Source organism: Hippocampus guttulatus, chromosome 21, assembly GCF_054856545.1.
Source record: "Hippocampus guttulatus isolate MCC_2025c chromosome 21, RoL_Hgut_1.0, whole genome shotgun sequence".
Taxonomy (NCBI): Eukaryota; Metazoa; Chordata; class Actinopteri; order Syngnathiformes; family Syngnathidae; genus Hippocampus; species Hippocampus guttulatus.
In genome coordinates this window covers 12,251,414-12,268,144 of record NC_141281.1, presented here as the reverse complement: position 1 = coordinate 12,268,144, position 16,731 = coordinate 12,251,414, and the positions used below count along the sequence as shown (strand labels likewise).

The 16,731-nt window shown below is 45.0% G+C and overlaps 1 protein-coding gene and 1 long non-coding RNA gene across 2 annotated transcripts in view; one reads left to right on the top strand and one right to left on the bottom strand.

Moving 5' to 3' along the window:
- ptprn2 (protein tyrosine phosphatase receptor type N2) overlaps positions 1-16,731 on the bottom strand; it is a 121,772-nt gene that overhangs the window by 19,591 nt on the left and 85,450 nt on the right. The window contains exons 12-13 of the mRNA XM_086102338.1: positions 10,951-11,166; positions 6,123-6,329 (exon numbers count right to left, since the gene is read on the bottom strand). Of these exons, the coding sequence (XP_085958464.1) occupies positions 6,123-6,329; positions 10,951-11,166 (423 nt within the window). The remainder of the gene's footprint in view (positions 1-6,122; positions 6,330-10,950; positions 11,167-16,731) is intronic.
- Positions 11,952-16,731, top strand: part of LOC147187214 (uncharacterized) — a 60,681-nt gene continuing 55,901 nt past the window's right edge. Inside the window, exon 1 of the long non-coding RNA XR_015099052.1 lies at positions 11,952-12,090. This is a non-coding gene — a long non-coding RNA (uncharacterized LOC147187214). The remainder of the gene's footprint in view (positions 12,091-16,731) is intronic.

The following is a 16,731-nucleotide window of genomic DNA, read 5'->3' as shown; positions in this document are numbered from 1 at the left end:
CACACGGCAAGCCTGAAAAATGCCTAGACTGGCGGGAGCTGGCGGGTGGGGGGAGGGGGTGCGGAGAACACAATTAAGACTTTGGAGAGGTTTGTCAGCTGTGTTCCAGTCTTGCCCTTTACCGTTTGCACTGCCACTGATAAGACTGTCTGCGTTGAAGGCATCGCTCGCAGAGGACAAAATTGAATTCGCTCAAGAGACAAAGACGGCAAAAGAGAAGGGGGTTGTTGCGTGAAACACACGTGTGTGTGTTCTCCCAAATCGGGGCAAGTCTTAGGGAGCTTATGGGATGTAGCTGGCAAGGCAAGAATGTTTTTTTAATTTTTATTTTTTTTTAAAGCACACACCATGTTACCCCCATTTCTGTCCAGTATTATGGCTCACCTCCGGATGGGGGGGGGGGGGGGGGGGTTAAATGGTTTAGTCTGCTATTGTGCGGGGGCCGAAGATTACAGACTCATAAACTGATGTCAGGGATCAGCTGGCTACTACAATGAAAGCGATACCCACACGCGTGTCGGGTTTATCCCATATTAAAGACAGCGTAAGTAGTCTGAGCGGCTTCATTGTTCCAGTCTGTGCCGTCTGTCAAACGCAAAAAGCACATCTTTGCGGAAAAAAAAGATATAAATGCCGGCGAGATGATAATCACAAATAGGCCTGTCCGGCGCACAGTGGCTAATTACCTTTGGATGGCTAATGAATTCACATCTCCAACAGGATATTAGGCGAGTCCTTAAGACGCATACAAATGGAACTCACGATGGGAATCAAAGTTTATTGTTAGATATGCAAGCTAAATTGCCACAGAGGTCCTAAAATCAAGCGCTCATGATTAATGCAGGGGACATAATGAGACAGCACAGTGTGTTCCACCGCCATCTTTAATAGCAGGCTCCTAAAAATCTAATTGTTGTCTGCTGTTGCCGGGAGCTTTTAATTTCATGGAGGAAAATCCATATTTTCTCAGTATTTGGATGTCATCCAGAAATGACAATAAATCCATCATGGGATTATTTATTCCAATAATAACTACAGTCATACATCGGTTCTGTTCAAAAACCGATTTGTTCGAAAGCCAAAACCACAATCTATTTAAAAAAAAATAATAATCTTTATTGAACATGTCTGCTCACAATTACTCACGTCACTTCCTCGTGTAAGGAAGGCGAGAGGACTCAAGTGGCGCATTCAAGTGCGCTCAGTTTGGTCGAGAACCGATTTTCGGTTGTAATCGAGGCATAAAAAAAACTAGAATTTTTTGGTCAAAAAGTGATTTGGTCGAAAACAGAGACGATCGAAAACCGAGGTTTGACTGTATATTCCATTTTTTATTTTTGGATGTAATTCTACTTTTGGCCACCGGCAGGCAGGGCACAACGGTGTTAAACACCGTGTACATTTGAAGGAAGAAGAGAAATCAGGAAGCGTTTCAAGCGCAGCCTCAATTTTCCTGAACAGACTATTGAATATCTATGGTCCTGCATTTTACGCCTACAGAAGGCCACAGCTGTAGGTTCATTATTAAATCATTTCGAATGTGTTTATATTTCTTTAAAGTGTGTTCCAAGATCTTAAAGAAGTGCCTAAAAATACCATGAAAACGTGCCTGGAAATATTTAAATCGGGTATTGATTATCATGGAATTGTTCCTTCCTACAAATTGGTCCTTTAGGCCTATCTGAGTATTCTTTCCAATACACGAGTCATAGAATATATTTACATGAGGAGAAAATTTGAATCCTTTTTTCCATCACTGCCTGTCACCCGTCACGTTGTATCCGACTCCCCGGCATCACGTCTGCTCCCGAGTGCATCCCATTCCATTCAAACGACACAGTGAATTGATCGCCTTCAACATTCAGATTTTTCCCTTAACGCTACGCAGCCGACGGGGCCCCCTCATCAAGGCGGTGAGCTCCCGGCGGGAGGCGGTGGACCGCAGCTTATTCCGCGAGACGGGCTCGCGGAGGTTTAGCGAATGTGGGAAGGATTACGTGTGCCAATCGGGGACTTGGTACGGGGGAGGCCCGAGTGTCAGGGAAACAATGTCTAATCCCGTAAGCAGTCCGCTCGGCGGCCGAGGCCGCCGGGTGAAATCGGGATGAAGGCAGACGACAAACAACAGGTAACACATTACTGTCAAATTAAAACTAACAGTAGCCTTCGACAGTCTGCAAAAGGAAGGGCGGGGGTAAGGGGGATTTTGATGCGACATGGCTCACGCTCAGTTCTTTCATACAACGCACTGATCATCCTCAAGATTCCGGAAATATTTCTGGGTTTCTTACGGGAGCTGTTTCTCTCTCTAAATTGGTTCACGGTGCCTTTGTGACTCCCGTTACAAGAGTCGTTTTCTTCATGAATCTTGATCGTACGTTGTGTCGACCCACAGACTGTTTTTGCCCGTGACATTCATTGGAGGAGAATATGTTGTGGGAGCGTGTTACTCATCAATAGACAAACTTTCAGCTGTTGGAAAAATAAGGTTGCTTTCAAACTGACGTCGTCGCTAAAGTTGGCCCATCCCCTGTGGCATATTTGAAATTAAAATGATAACTAATTGAGCTCTGAAATTAAATTACGGAAATCGGGAGTATGAGAACGTGAACGTCGTGCCCGGGGCACTATGAATGAATGCATGGGTCCTATAGGCCATTCGAACTGTCCGCAAGAGAAATATTTTTGCATGCAGCCTGTGAGGTGCTGTCCGTGGTCCTGAAATGAGCATCAAAGGTCCTGGTGTGTTTGCACAGTACAGTGAAAACACCATTTATCGTAGGGGGGGGGACAGACGCACATGCTTTTCATTTTAGAACATCTCAAATGAAATTTTTTTATGTCACAAGTCAATTAATTAAATACAATATATGGAATTAAGCATGGGAAAATAATTATATTCCTTAAATTAGACTCCGTTAGTAATCGTGCGAGAACCTGACGGGCGACAAACCCGGAAATGTGACGTCACTTTAGGAAAACAATAGTGGGGCTCGATGGAAAGTGTACAAAGGCAGTCAGGAATCGATTCTGAAAGAGACGTTTCAAATTTATCGAGGGGGATCCGCTAGTATGACGAGTTGGAGGAAGGGGAGGTTGTTGGCGAGACCGTCCATATACAAGCCATATACTCAGAATGTGGAAAATGTTGTGCCCGAACGGCTGGACATGGAGTGGAGACGAGACCCATCAGAATTGTAAGAACGGTAAGCTATTTCGGCTACGGTTATTAGCCTAGCGCTATTGTTTGCGATTCGATACTGCGCCGCGCCGTAAGTCGCACATGATGGCATTGCCTACTTGGTCCATGTATTCCCGCTAGCACCGAGAACACACGTCATAGTGGGTTGGTGTCCTACATCGTCATCGCTAAAGTAGTTCTGTTGAGCTGTCGGCCGCTCTGCACGATATCGGCAGCATTTTTAGTTGCAAATCCTGAAAGATGATTTCATCCGTGCAGTCATACTCATATACTTATCAAATATTCTAGAATACTTTGAATCAAACGTTTTCATTAAAAAAAAAAACATCGCAGTTATTAACGATCACACCTACCTTCTTCAAAGTGCTCGTAACAAGAATGCCCGTCAACGCCGGCATGAAATTCATTTGCTTTGCGAGAACGAAACCGTACGGTCCCAATTTTCTGGTCCATTTATGTGACCTGTCTTTTGGCCACTCAAACAACTGTTTGCCTGAACGTGAACAATGCATGGCAGCACATCGCCGAGGCATTTCGCCGATTAACTCGATAACAATAGCAAAGAGCAGTTAACGGGACAATCAACAAAGCAGTACAACGGATGACTGGCATTCTGTAAATGACACCGCTCAAAATGAGAACACCCGCAAGAAGAGAATCCGACTCCACTTCTTGGCATCACTCACTAGGCCAAACCCCTCAAAGGCTCACTTTGATGTATGATACCCTTTTTTAAAACAGTTTGAAAATTGTAGTGGCTACAGTTAAAAAAAATAATAATTGGAAAGTTACGATGGTTTGTGGGAAACTCGAACCGACTATTGGCATTTGAATTGATTTCAATGGGTAAAATTGATTTGCTATCCAGTAACACCCTCTTGCCCCCCACATATTTGCATTTTACTGCTCAGGACAAAGTCACGTCTAAGATAAAAATATTGCTTTGGCGCCACATGGTAGCTTTTTCTGGTGTCAAACGTCGATGTTGAACTGAGCAAAGGAGCTTCGTTTCATCTGGCCGTAGCCTTGTCTAAAATTGAAATAAGTATTTTGCCAACATCTTGTGGCCTTTGAATGGCAATTACAAACTTTTTGGGTTGGTTGTTAGTTCAATGCAGATTTTTTTGCGACATCACGGAAAGAATTTAACTTGCAAAATCAAGGGTGCCACTTAAAAACACAAAAAGGACAAAAAAGAAATCAATCTGCCATACAACGGATTGGTCCAAAGGATGAACCACAATCTAGTGGGGGAACATTATCGAGCCATTTTGGCGATTGGGTCATCGACTTTATGCAAACGAGCAAACGGCGCATCGAAGCAGCTCCGAACGAACAACAAGGAGCCGATGACTCAGCACACGTAGGCCTCCAATTTCACTTTCAAAGTTACACAAGACCTTCCTCTCTTTTTTTTTTTTGCAGTGTGAGCGTGTGAGCTTTGGAACGCTGCGTATTCATCACCCGTCTCCACACGGCGAGCCGCTCCAAATAGCGAGAGTGCGACGGAGAGATGAGATCAGAGGGGCAAATATAGGCCCGAGATGAGCGATAAGGAGGCAATCACACACACGGTTTGATGGGAGATGACGGCAGGGGAATCTTAAGAAGAGCCCCGCCTAAGTGCCCCCTTTCCTAAACCCAGCCGTTCCTCAATAATTCCTCTTTCAAAAACAATAGCACATGTACAGTATATAAGTATGCAAATGTTTTCAAAATCCATGATTTAAAAAAAATATATATATGTTGAGACCTCATGTTTGCTACATACAAAACGTAGGCTTAGTGCCGGGTAGCCGGCCATCAGCGTAAAATATTAGCGCCCAGTGTGAATTTCAAACTTGGACTTTTGAACTAAAGAACAGATCACTCACGACACTACGCTTGGCAAATAATAACAGCCCGCCTCCTCGAAGTGATTCACAGGGCCCCTTATTGTTGTTAGCGCCGTGCTATTGTCGCCACGTTCAAAAAGGGGGGTGGGGGTGGGCGGGGGGGCTGGCACAAACAAGCCTTGACGAGCGTGAGGAAAAGCCATCTATTAGCAACACTAGAAGGCATTACTCACATTCCGTCTCATTCATTACAGCACCCCCCCCCCACACATATAATAGGCAGACGTGGCATGTGATTAATGCGCCCGCCATTATTGGAAACACTGCCAGGCATCTATCCGTCTCTTTATCAAGCTTGTCTCAAATGAATGACGTGCTGCAAAATTAAAACAATCCATTGTGTGGATGTGTGGAAGGAAAAGCTCTTTTCCATCCAAAAAGACAATCATTGGGAACAGCCACATAGGGGAAAAAGATATTTTAGGAGGGGGGGAAAAAAAAAGTTGAGCTTATTTTGCTGCAGCGGTGACCGGGTAAATGGCCAGATAAAGAGAAAAATCACACACACACACACACACACACACACACACACACACACACACACACACACACACACACACACACACACACACACACACACACACACACACACACACACACACACACACACACACACATTCCTGTACTTGTGGCACAGTGAGGACTAAGTTAAAAAGAGCCTACAAAGCGAGGACACACACACAACACACACACACACACACACACACACACACACACACACACACACACACACAGACAAGCTAACCTTACATTCGAGAAACCGCCATGAACCTCCACTCAAAACATTCAAAACATCAGAATGTTAAACCAAATGCCATCAACCTTCGATGTTGGCAGTTGCTGCCGTCAGAAAAAAAACAAGACGGGTTTTTAAGAGCTCCCGTTCGTCTGTAGAGCAACAGCCAACGGTGTGGCGTGGTGTTTTGAAATTGTGCTTCTTCAGACAGCAAAGTAGCCGAGAGCGACGTAGCGCACCCCATTTGGTCCCAATTGCATTTCCAAACGGAAGATCTCATTACGCTCACCAGTATCATGTGACCTGTGGAGATGTCCATGTTGGACGGCACGGGCTCCTCGCACCAGGAGGAGGTGCTGCTGCGCGCCGACGGGCTGCCGGCCCCGGGGCCGTCGCTGAACTGGGAGGACACGCTGTTGAGACGCGAATGGCGCAGAGTCTCTGGACGCTCCACGCGCTCCGACGCCCGGATGGCCATACGCTGACGACACAGCTCCTGGGAGGAGAGGGAGGGGATGTTATTAAAAAAAAAAATAAGATAATACAGTAATTTGAAAATCAGGGTGTGGCCGTTTGCTATTCACACCTGCATCCAGTACAAAGTCTTGACTATGTATGTCCTGCTGCCTGCCAATCTGCTGACTATTCTTGCTGCTGTTCACATTGTCTCTATTTTCATGGATGCAGTACTGAGCCATCCACATCTGATTCTTGATGTTCACACAGTACAGTACATTAGTCTCTGCTCGGTCTCATTCCTTGCTGTATTATGCAAGATATTTGTGGATGACTGATTATGTGACGTCTCAGGTGCTGCTACTGTGCACTTTGCTGCTGTGACACTGGAATTGCCCACTTGCAGGTAAGAACGAAGGCCGATTCGACTCTATCGTGTTCCATTGTTAAGAAACATGGCGCCGATTTTGAGATTCTCCCCCCCCACCCCCCCCAAAAAAAACAATATGCCACCCCACACACTCCTCCAAAACAAATCAGACATTTAAAAGATGGATTAAGGAACCTTTCCCCCAAAACAATTCAGGGAAGCTCATCCATCATTCAAATAACCAGCCGGGACCGGGATGCATTCATGCATTATATTCTGATGCATATCTCCAGTTTGCCAACAAAAAAATGCTCCCCCCCCCCCTACTTTTATCAAGATTACAACTTTTCAAGTGACTCAGCGTCTTCTTTTCTTTTCCTTTATTTTTTATTTTTTCAAATATTTTTTGTTGTAAGTATTGCTCTCCTGTGCAGTCCAAATCTGAAGACGGGCCATTTTACAAGCAACACGTGTCACTCTGCTGAGCTGTAATTACCGGTTTGGTTCGTGACATGTCAGAAAATGAGCCAAAATGTCAATCGTTGTATTCCAAAATGTCTTATTTTGAAAAGACACTCAGATAACAGTTTTAAAGTCAACAAGGTGTCTAAACCATTCATCGATGATCAAAATTCTATTTTACACACGCACACACATATATTAAAAAATACACAGATTCTGTATACGGTATTTATTGCTGTACAGTACACTCACTACATACTCTTGCCTTTTGGTTACATTCCCATTTGCCTGTCAGGTATTGACGATTCATGTGGAACTGCCGCTGACACTGCCGCTGCTGACTCTTGAACGCCTGCATGCATGTACCCTACACATTTTATTGATCCGTGTACAGTTGCTATATACAATGCCGCAGACTACCTTCCGGATTGTTTCTTCAAGTACACCTGACAAGTACGCAGGAGCTGTCAATTAAAATGTTGCTTGCACGCTGCGTAATGTAATTACAACTAAATGTGCAAATTTGATTCTTTGTTACTCTTATACTTGTGTGTCTTTACCCGCCACTTCTGTATCCTGCAGTTAAAAAAAAAAAAAACCTAATTTCCCCATCGCATGAGTAATAAAGGCTTTTTCGATCTTATTTTATGTCTGACACTCTGTCTCATTTCTTATCTGTTCCAAGTCACCACAATCTTTAAAAACCATCGTGTACCGTTTTCGGCCAGACACTTCCTTTAGAATTCATTTCCATGCTCAATAACGGCCGAGGCCTTGTGGAAGGCGACGCGCGCTATCCGCTGATCTATCAACGTGATATTTCCCTGAGGGCCGCAGGGCCCGCTAAGCCCCTGCTCCCGCATCTCCCCCTCCTCTCGGCACCGTCAAGACTTTAATGATTAGAGTCATGAAGCGGCGCCCTGAGTCTTGGCCTTGGGGTAACATCCGAGTCCACCTCATAATTCATCCGACTTCTCTGCTACAATGCGGGAAGGAGCTGAGCCCGGCCCGGGTGCGGAGGGGAGATACCGACGGGGTTTTTATGACCCGGGTCTCTTGTCAAAGTGTGAAGAACAACGAGAGGGAGCATCAATAATCCACACTCGTGCACCGCGGATGGACATTTTGGACACATTTGACTGAGGTTTCAAGTGGTGGCCGGGAGTTTCACATATTATTCGTCGGGGGTGTTGGCTTACTGTCCAAGTCAACATCAAACAAAAGGACACGTTGTGTATTTAGAACGACAGCTTTGCCACAGGACAATCTGATTAGCTTAAGGCTAACAAACAATGCAAAACTCCGTTCGCTTGCTAACAGTGAGCAATAACTGTGGCGCTTTGTAAAATATAATGTAGTCGAGTGATATTTTCATGATTAAAAAACACATTGCAAACATTGTTGTCAACTAAAATGATTTTTTTTTTATAAGCAATGGAATAATCAGAGAGATCTGGCATGCTGCCAGTTTATTTTATGCTGGCCATAAAAGGTATGTTGCTCGGCTACACATACCTTACGTCACATTATTGTTTATTTAACGATCAATTGCTCCGTTTTTTTTTGTTTTTTTTTATTCAAAGGATGTGATCATGAGATCTTAACCCCTACACGTCTCATTATTTATTGTTCTTCGGCCTTACAGCTAGTATGTCCTCTCACTAGACTGCTCACATGAAAAAAACAAAAACAAAATGAAATGTCTGTAGTGGGCACGACAGATCCCTTTTTTTTTGTACAAATGTACACCTACTTTAAAATAGCAATTTTTTTTTTTTGCCGGGAGTGGGCAAAGTTTGGTGCCTTTTTGTTGATGTTTATACGGTCCAAAATGCGATTCTACGCAAACCATATCGATGACTCTACGACTAATATTACCGACGGCAACAATAGGAACCTGGCAGTTGTCGCTGCTCAGGCCTTAAAACTCCTCCTGGTTTCGTTGTTTCCAAGACATACAGTATGTGATCAAAAACTCCAAATTGTCTTTCCTGAATGCTTCTCTTTCAACAGCCTCGGAAGAGTAAACCTGATTAAATATTGAAAATGTTAACAAGTCACGCAAGCTAAATGTGTTCTGAGCGCCACACCGGTCACAGCTGAGCCCCACCCCGGTGAATCAATATTTCCCCTGGCCACCGAAGCCCAGGGAGGGGGGGCTGGGCTGGGGGGGGGGGGAGCAATAGGTCAGAGGGGAGTCTAACACGTCTTGACAATACAAGAGTTCGTCTGCTTACCGCGGTTCAGCGTTCACTCCACCAACGACGCTTAATCCGGGAGAAGAGCCGCATTTGTAAATAAAGCCTCTTAAAGAAACTACAATGCATACAATGTTTTGGAATATATTTTTCAATTTGCGCTTTTGTGTTGAACTACATGACTTTTTTTTAGGTGGTTAGAGTGTGTAGGATGGTAAAAGGATGAAGTGGGGGTTTTTTTCTTTTTGCATTTTTACATAATGTGTTCTGTTGGACGACGGCGATTTTATGTTCAATGTTCCGGAAAGTGCTCTGTTACAGCCGCAGCAGTCGTGAAAGATGAATTGGATTTGATTGCGGACAGTCTCTCCATACAGAGACAGCTCTCAGTGCTCTTTATGCTGGAGGTAATTTTCTGCTGCCGCAATTTCGATGCTGCTCTGAATCTGTGAAGGTTCAATTATTTAAGGTGGTGATTCTCATTCACAACCTACTCTAAGTACGGCTTTGTTGCGTTCAACTTTTAAGTTCGATCCACTTGCCTTGAAGAACTGCTGGTTTTTAAATGTTCATTGAGGTTTACTTTTTAAATGGAAGCTTGATGTGCCATACATTTCACTTGAATTATTAGTGAAGCATTTATTTGATAATGATCAGCAGTGTTGCTGATCAAACCGTTCCTGACAAAAGAGTGACTGGAAATAATATAAAATCAAATTAAACTTCCCCGCGACCCTGGTGAGGATCGAGCGGTACTACTTTCATATAATGAGAGAGTTCGCACTTTTTTTTTTTAGATGGTATAAAACTCCTGATTTACAAAACACTGCCAATGAGAGCATTATAGTTCCATACAACATTTGTTTTAGAAAGTAGTTTCACGGGTCGCGGGCACCGTGTAGCCCATCTCGGCTGTCTTCAGGTTGTAGGCGGAGGTACACCGAACCGGTTGTCAGCCAATCGCGGGGCACACACGTGAATGAACAACCATTCGCACTCACAATCACACTTTGGGACTATTTAGAGTGTTCCGTTAACATGCCATGCATGTTTTTGGAATGTGGGAATACCCGGAGGAAAGCCACGCAGGCACAGGGAGAACATGCAAACCCCACACGGGAAGTCCGGAGCCAGAATCGAACTCTGGCACCTCTGCACTGTGAGGCCGACGCGCTAACCAGTCAGCCGCCGGGCTGCCCATCGTTGCACCTGTGCGATGTTTATATATTATGATGCATGAGCCTGAAGTAAATGTTAGCTAAAATCCCTTTTTTTTTAATGGGTGAGGGGGGGGGGCAATTGATTGGAATCACGATTTTACAGTATGTCATGTTCTTTCACATTCTCAGTTTTATCGTATGCTGCTGAATAGCTCTTGAGGAAATATTTGACAGTTTAACCAGATTTTCTTTTCTTAACTTGGAACTTGACCATGACTTAGAAATACACAATTGTAATGAATAAGAATCATCCCCTATTTTCAATGTGGAGTAGAAAAGGGAAAGGCTAAATCGTGGACAAAAATGAGGCCGAGCGCGCACGTGCCCGTCCAGTGGCAGATTCGAGCTTGAGCGTGCCGGCTCCCGATTGGCTAACGGCGAGCGTCAAGAGGGGCGGGGGCGTCTCCAAACCTGATAGGTTGCCGTGGCATCGCCGCCGGTGTCGGCGCCCAAGCCGGAGAGTTTCTCTTTCATGCGCAGGTGAGATTGCCGGCGCACACAGAAGAAGGTGGCCGACGCCACCGGCGCCACCAGGATGATGAGCACGCACAGCGCCGAGAGAATGGCCGGCTGGCCCGACTCCACCCGGGTCTCCTTCACCAGCGGGATGCGGCTCAGGCTTCCCCTCTGCAGACGACACGAGAGCCGGAAGCGTCACAGTCCAAACAGTGCATCGCCGATGAAAAATCTGCGGCCATCGGAAGCTTTTCGAAAACCCTCATAGAAACAAACGAGGACTGAAGTTGTAGTTACAGTTGCCCACGGAGGGTTGTTATGACTGTGAAACCACATCAATGTTTCATTCCCTTCTCTTGTTATATATATTGCTGAAAGTTACTGTCATAATGTTATGAGAAAATGCACGCAAGATCGCAACATTGTTTATCGCTTTGAACAACTCAAAGTTTGGGTTCAAATGTTATCGAGCGTTATTGAAGGGACACTTTTAATTTGCTTTTGCGGTCCACATAAAATGATGTGGCGGGCCAGAAGTGGCCCGCGGGCCTTGAGTTGGACACGCGCTTTACAGAATCTGAATCATTTTGCTCTGTATGCTTCAGTAAGAGAGAGGGAATCTACAGTAAGCGTATCACCCCCTCTTTTGACTTTACCAAAAGCACTACATGCAATCCGAAAAAAATAAATAAATAAAAATCAATCCTCTCAGGAGCTGCCATAAAAGCCCGAAATCATTTAACCATACATGCTTACCACATGCCATTACTCTTTTCATACTTAAAGGCTTCTCTTTCGGAACAAAAATGGGCTTCATCTTGTCCATCAACTTCCTACTAATTAGCCAGCTAATGCCGGTCTCATAATGTGCATTGAGACAAGCCCCCGTAAACCCCCCCCCTTGTCCACTACTGCCTCCCACTACAGACATTCACAATCCCATTTAGAGTTGACAAGGCGCTGTGCAGCTGCATAGAGGTCAGTAGCCTAAAAGCTTGTGAGTTTAATTAGCTCCCGGCTGGATTAGGCTGCGAAGCGAGCGCGCCGCCAATGGATAGCAAAGTCGTAAGGATTGTGCGTGTTGGGTGGAGGAAGGTAAGATCTGAAATTATTTTTTGCCGCCACATATAAGATTGTTAAAGCAGGGATCCTGTTTCTCTATATTTCTGTAAATACCACTGGAAAAAGGGATTGCGAAGAGCGGACAGAATGCGGTGTTTAAGGCCATATGGTCTTAGGTCTTACCGTGGCAGCTGTTGTCACACTAGATACTGAAACGAGTCACCTCAAAATTCATAACGTGCAATTGTTCAGTCATGTTTTTGCTTAAAAAAAGAAACAATGGCATCGGTAAGATGTCGGAACGCAGTGTGCAAATGCATGGAGGATGCTTCCGCAAGTATGTTACGCGAGTTGCCTCATGATCACGGACATACACTCGTTCGGTCACTTCACCCTTTCGGGGACAGCGGACGGCTTTATCAGGTTATCATTATTGGTGCGGGAAAGGGTAAAAAAAAAAAGAAGGGGAAATTGCATCGAGCAGATGCACTGAATGCAGCGTTCAAGGTCTCATGACAACGCGGCAGGTCCTGTCACCCATACCCCCCCCCCCCAAAAAAAAAAAAACACAGCCGTCACGTGCCACATGACTGAGGGTTAGTGTTCGGGTTGTTCAGGGACTTACAAGAGAAATTTCATAGCAGCTCCAGTAACACCCTAAAACGAGCCGCCATATGATCACCAAACGTACAATTGTTCAGTGACTTAAATTTTACGACTATGAAGGGAGCTGTTCTCCCATGTACATTGAAACGAGTCCATTGTAATTTCCCCATTGCGGGACAAATAAAAGGATATCTTCATCTTAATCTTAATCATGATCACAAACATATTAATTGTTTCAATCCTTTAAAAAAGTAGAAATTGCATCGTTTTCGAAACACAAAGACTTACGGCTAGCTAGCTCAGGAACTGCTCCCTTGCTAGGCTAAAATGAGCCGCAACACGCAAACGTACAAAAGAAGGGAACTTGTATATAGCAGGCACGCAAGGTCCGACGAGTAACACGGTAGCGCAAATAGCACCCTAAAATGAAAGGCCACGTGATCGCAGACGTGCAATTGCTCCATTCCATACAATTGTTTACAGATAGGCCGGGCAATGAGCCACGCGCTGCTTCGCCAAGTCTCAACGCCAAAGCTAATTTCCACTGCGATACGTCTTGCTTCAATGACAACCCGACGCCTTCGTTGACATCCTCGTTTTGGCGGTCGCTGCCGTGTTTTAACGTTTTTAGCAAAGCCCGGCATAAAGGTCCGACACATATGCCGATTAAGTGATCGATTCGTGGCCTTTTGCTTGTCGTGAAAATACCAATGGACCCGATTCGAACGGCATCATCGAAAGCACCAATCGAGGAGATTCGTGACAAGACATGACACCCAAAGACACACGACGGCCAAATCACCACATTGTGACCCCGAAAAACAAAAAAAAACAAAAAAACTCAGTAATGATAGGCAGAAGGCTCCTCACGTTGAAGGATGTGGCTGAAATTTACCCCGATGGTCAAAATGAGGCGAAATCAAGTCAGAGCAGGTTGGAAAAAGAAATTACGCTTCTCGATTGACCTTGCGGCTCGATGGTTTTAAGAGGGGTTTTTTTTTTTTGGACGGTGGGCCAGGTGGCCGCTGACTGCTCGCTGTTTGAAGAGGATCAGACTCAGGGCGGGGGGGGGGACATCCAAACGGCAACATTTCCACTGAGCGCTTTAGTCGTGATAATGCTTTCTGATATCACAAATATATGAAGAAAACAAATCACTGCATCGTGGGGAAGAAAAAGAAGACTCAATTCTACTTCGCCAAACCATTATTCCTTTTTTTTCCCCCCCCGCCCGGTTTAGCAAAAGCAACTGCAATGTGAGCTGTAAGTTATCTTCAAGCTCGAACAGCAATTTTGACTTTGGAGAACAAAACGTACCCACCGGGGGTGTGCGGGTGATTCAAAAAGGGGAGGGAGGGTGACGCAAACTCAGATAAAAGAAAAAAAAAAAGATGCCTGCGCGTAGGGTAGAGGGGGGGGGGGCACCTATGTCGAGATGATGAAGGCAGAAGCATCCTCAAAATTAGAAAGATCATTTGTCAGAATGGCCGCTTCGTGGCTTCATAGCTTTGGAGGATTCCATTAGGCCGAATGATTCGATCTTCCAAATACTTTTTTTTTTAATTTTATTTTTTTGGAGGGGGGGGGGCATGTTAACCTGATCTGGATGTTGAAGTGTGCGGCTTAGAAAGACTTCTAAATGAGTTTTTTGTCTTAAATTGAAAAAAACGACATTAGACTGAAGGTTTGGATGGTTGAGTTTTGTTTTTTGGGGGGGGGGGGCGGGGTGCCAACTTGATATTCAAGGATGTGCGTGGCTTCAAATGATAAAGAAATACTCCATTAGACTGGATGCTCAAATCATCTTAAGGAGTTTTTGGGGATGCGGATTAGGGCTGAAGACGTTCAGGAAAGAATTAAAATGAATGTTTTAATTTTCCAAAAGATTTTTTGTTTGTTTGGTTGGATATTTTTCCTTGGAGGGGTGCGTATCTCAAATTTTATGGGAAAGACTCCCAAATTCTATATTTTTATTCTCAAAGGGTTGATTCATGACCTAATATTTGAAAAAGGCTGTATTATACTGGATGTTTTCGTCGTATTTTTACTTTCTTTTTTTTTGGAGGGGGTGCGCCAACCGGATGTCAAAGGGGATGCGTGGCAAAAAAGCTTCAAAAGTTCAATCAAGAGCGAGCATTTACGTCTTGCGATGAAGCCCGCGTAAAAGCCCAATCAAATCAATAAAACCACATCCTTCCCTTTCTTTGCGCGGCATGTGCCGTTCACAGTCTGCCCGCGTGTTAAATTAGTCAGTCGGAAGAAAAAGACCTGGGCGAGATGGATTTTTGGGGGGGGGGGGGGGGGGGGGGAGTGCCTTGGGTTATCCAAATGAAGGGAGAGGAAAGGTCAGATTGTGGTGCGTCGACGCATGCCAAAATTGTCTTTTTAGCGCAAAAAAATTCTATGTGGCAATGTCACATGCGGTAATTTAATACACTGGATAGTTACTTTTATTCAATCATGGCTTAAAATGATGAATTCCGGGCAATAAATGAACTCACACGGGGAGGAAAAACAATCTGAATTTGTGCTGTTTGACTTAATTCCACGAAAACGATCTGGACTGAAACTCCCTAGTGGGCCGATTTGCAAAAAAAAATTTAAAAAAATAAAAAAACTATGGTAGCATTTGCGCAAGCTACACACCCCGAATAAATGGTGGTGGCGGGGGTGCGGGGGTTGGAGCATCAACACAACGTGATGTTCACAGGTTTTCAGCGTCGTTCCTCGGCGGGATGCAAAATTTCACACACGACGTGCAGAATAGATCAGGCGGGAACGATAATAATAGTTACCGTAATCCATGTCGCGGGGCAGGATAGATGGCGTCTTCTTGTATTCCAGAGGCGCTTACTACACACTGACGCCGGTCGTGGCTCCGAGGCGCGTTTATGCGTCCCCGGGCCGCCCACTCCCTAACCCCCACCGGCACACGAAAAAAAAAAAAAAAAAAAAAGTTCCCCAGCGAGGGTCTCAACAAAGGAGCCAGAAAAAGAGGGGGGGGGGGGCCAATGGAAAAAGGAGAGAAGAATGCGGGATATGCCCGCCTGATTCTCCGAGCCGCGGAAGAATGCGCAGAAGCCCCCGAAGAGCGAGTCCATTCACCACCGCCGCCGTCCTGATGAAAAGAGACGGGGAGGTGCTGATCTCCCTCTTTTCTCGCCTCAATCATTTTTTTTTTTTTTGGGTTAAGGCTGAGCCCCTCCTCGGATCCAGCCCCCCCTCCGTCGGTCGCACATGTCATATCCAAGGGTTGCCATGGCGACACCTCCACATGTTGTCGACGGTGAATGTCGGAGGAGCGATGCTTGGCTAATAGGCTTGCGGGCTGAGGTTGGGCGGGGGGCCGGAGGGGCTTTGGGGTTGTGAATGGACCCCGGGGCTCGTCGCTCATTTGTCGAGCGACCGGGGGTCTCTGTGTTTGCGGTGCTGTTTTCTCAGGCTTCTTCTTTTTTTTTTTTTTTTTCTAGGGAAGAGCCTGCGTGATTCTTCAAAAGTGGCACCTTATCTTTTTTTCCTTTTTTTTTTTTGTGGCATTCAAATCCAGCAGAGGTGTTAAAAGTACCCAGACTCTCTACTCAAAAAGAAGTACAGACACTCCAGTTCCTATCATAAGTAAAAAAGTACAGACTGAATTGTACAAAGTACAAAAAAAAAAAGATTGTATCCTGATCCCTCCTCTTACGTAGTGCTTGTACTGCAAAGAATCAAAAATGATGTAGCGTGTTGCCGTCGAAGTGCTAGCTACGCGTTCCCTTAGCTTTGCTAACATTGCCAACCGTTGAACGAAAAATGCTAAATGAGTGAATCGACATGTATGTCTTCTTTCTGATTCGTAGCTTCAACACAAATCAACAATTCCCCCACATAAGGCCACAGCACATCTACCGTTGCCAACACAGAAGGTAACATATTGATGTTAGCTAATTTAACATAGCATACCATTGCTAGTTAGAACTTACTGTAATGGCCTACCGAGTGGTCAAGGATAGACAAAGTTGCTTTGTTGAACAAATGAACACATAAGCACATTCATACAACAGTTGCCGGTGTCAAAGAAACAATCGA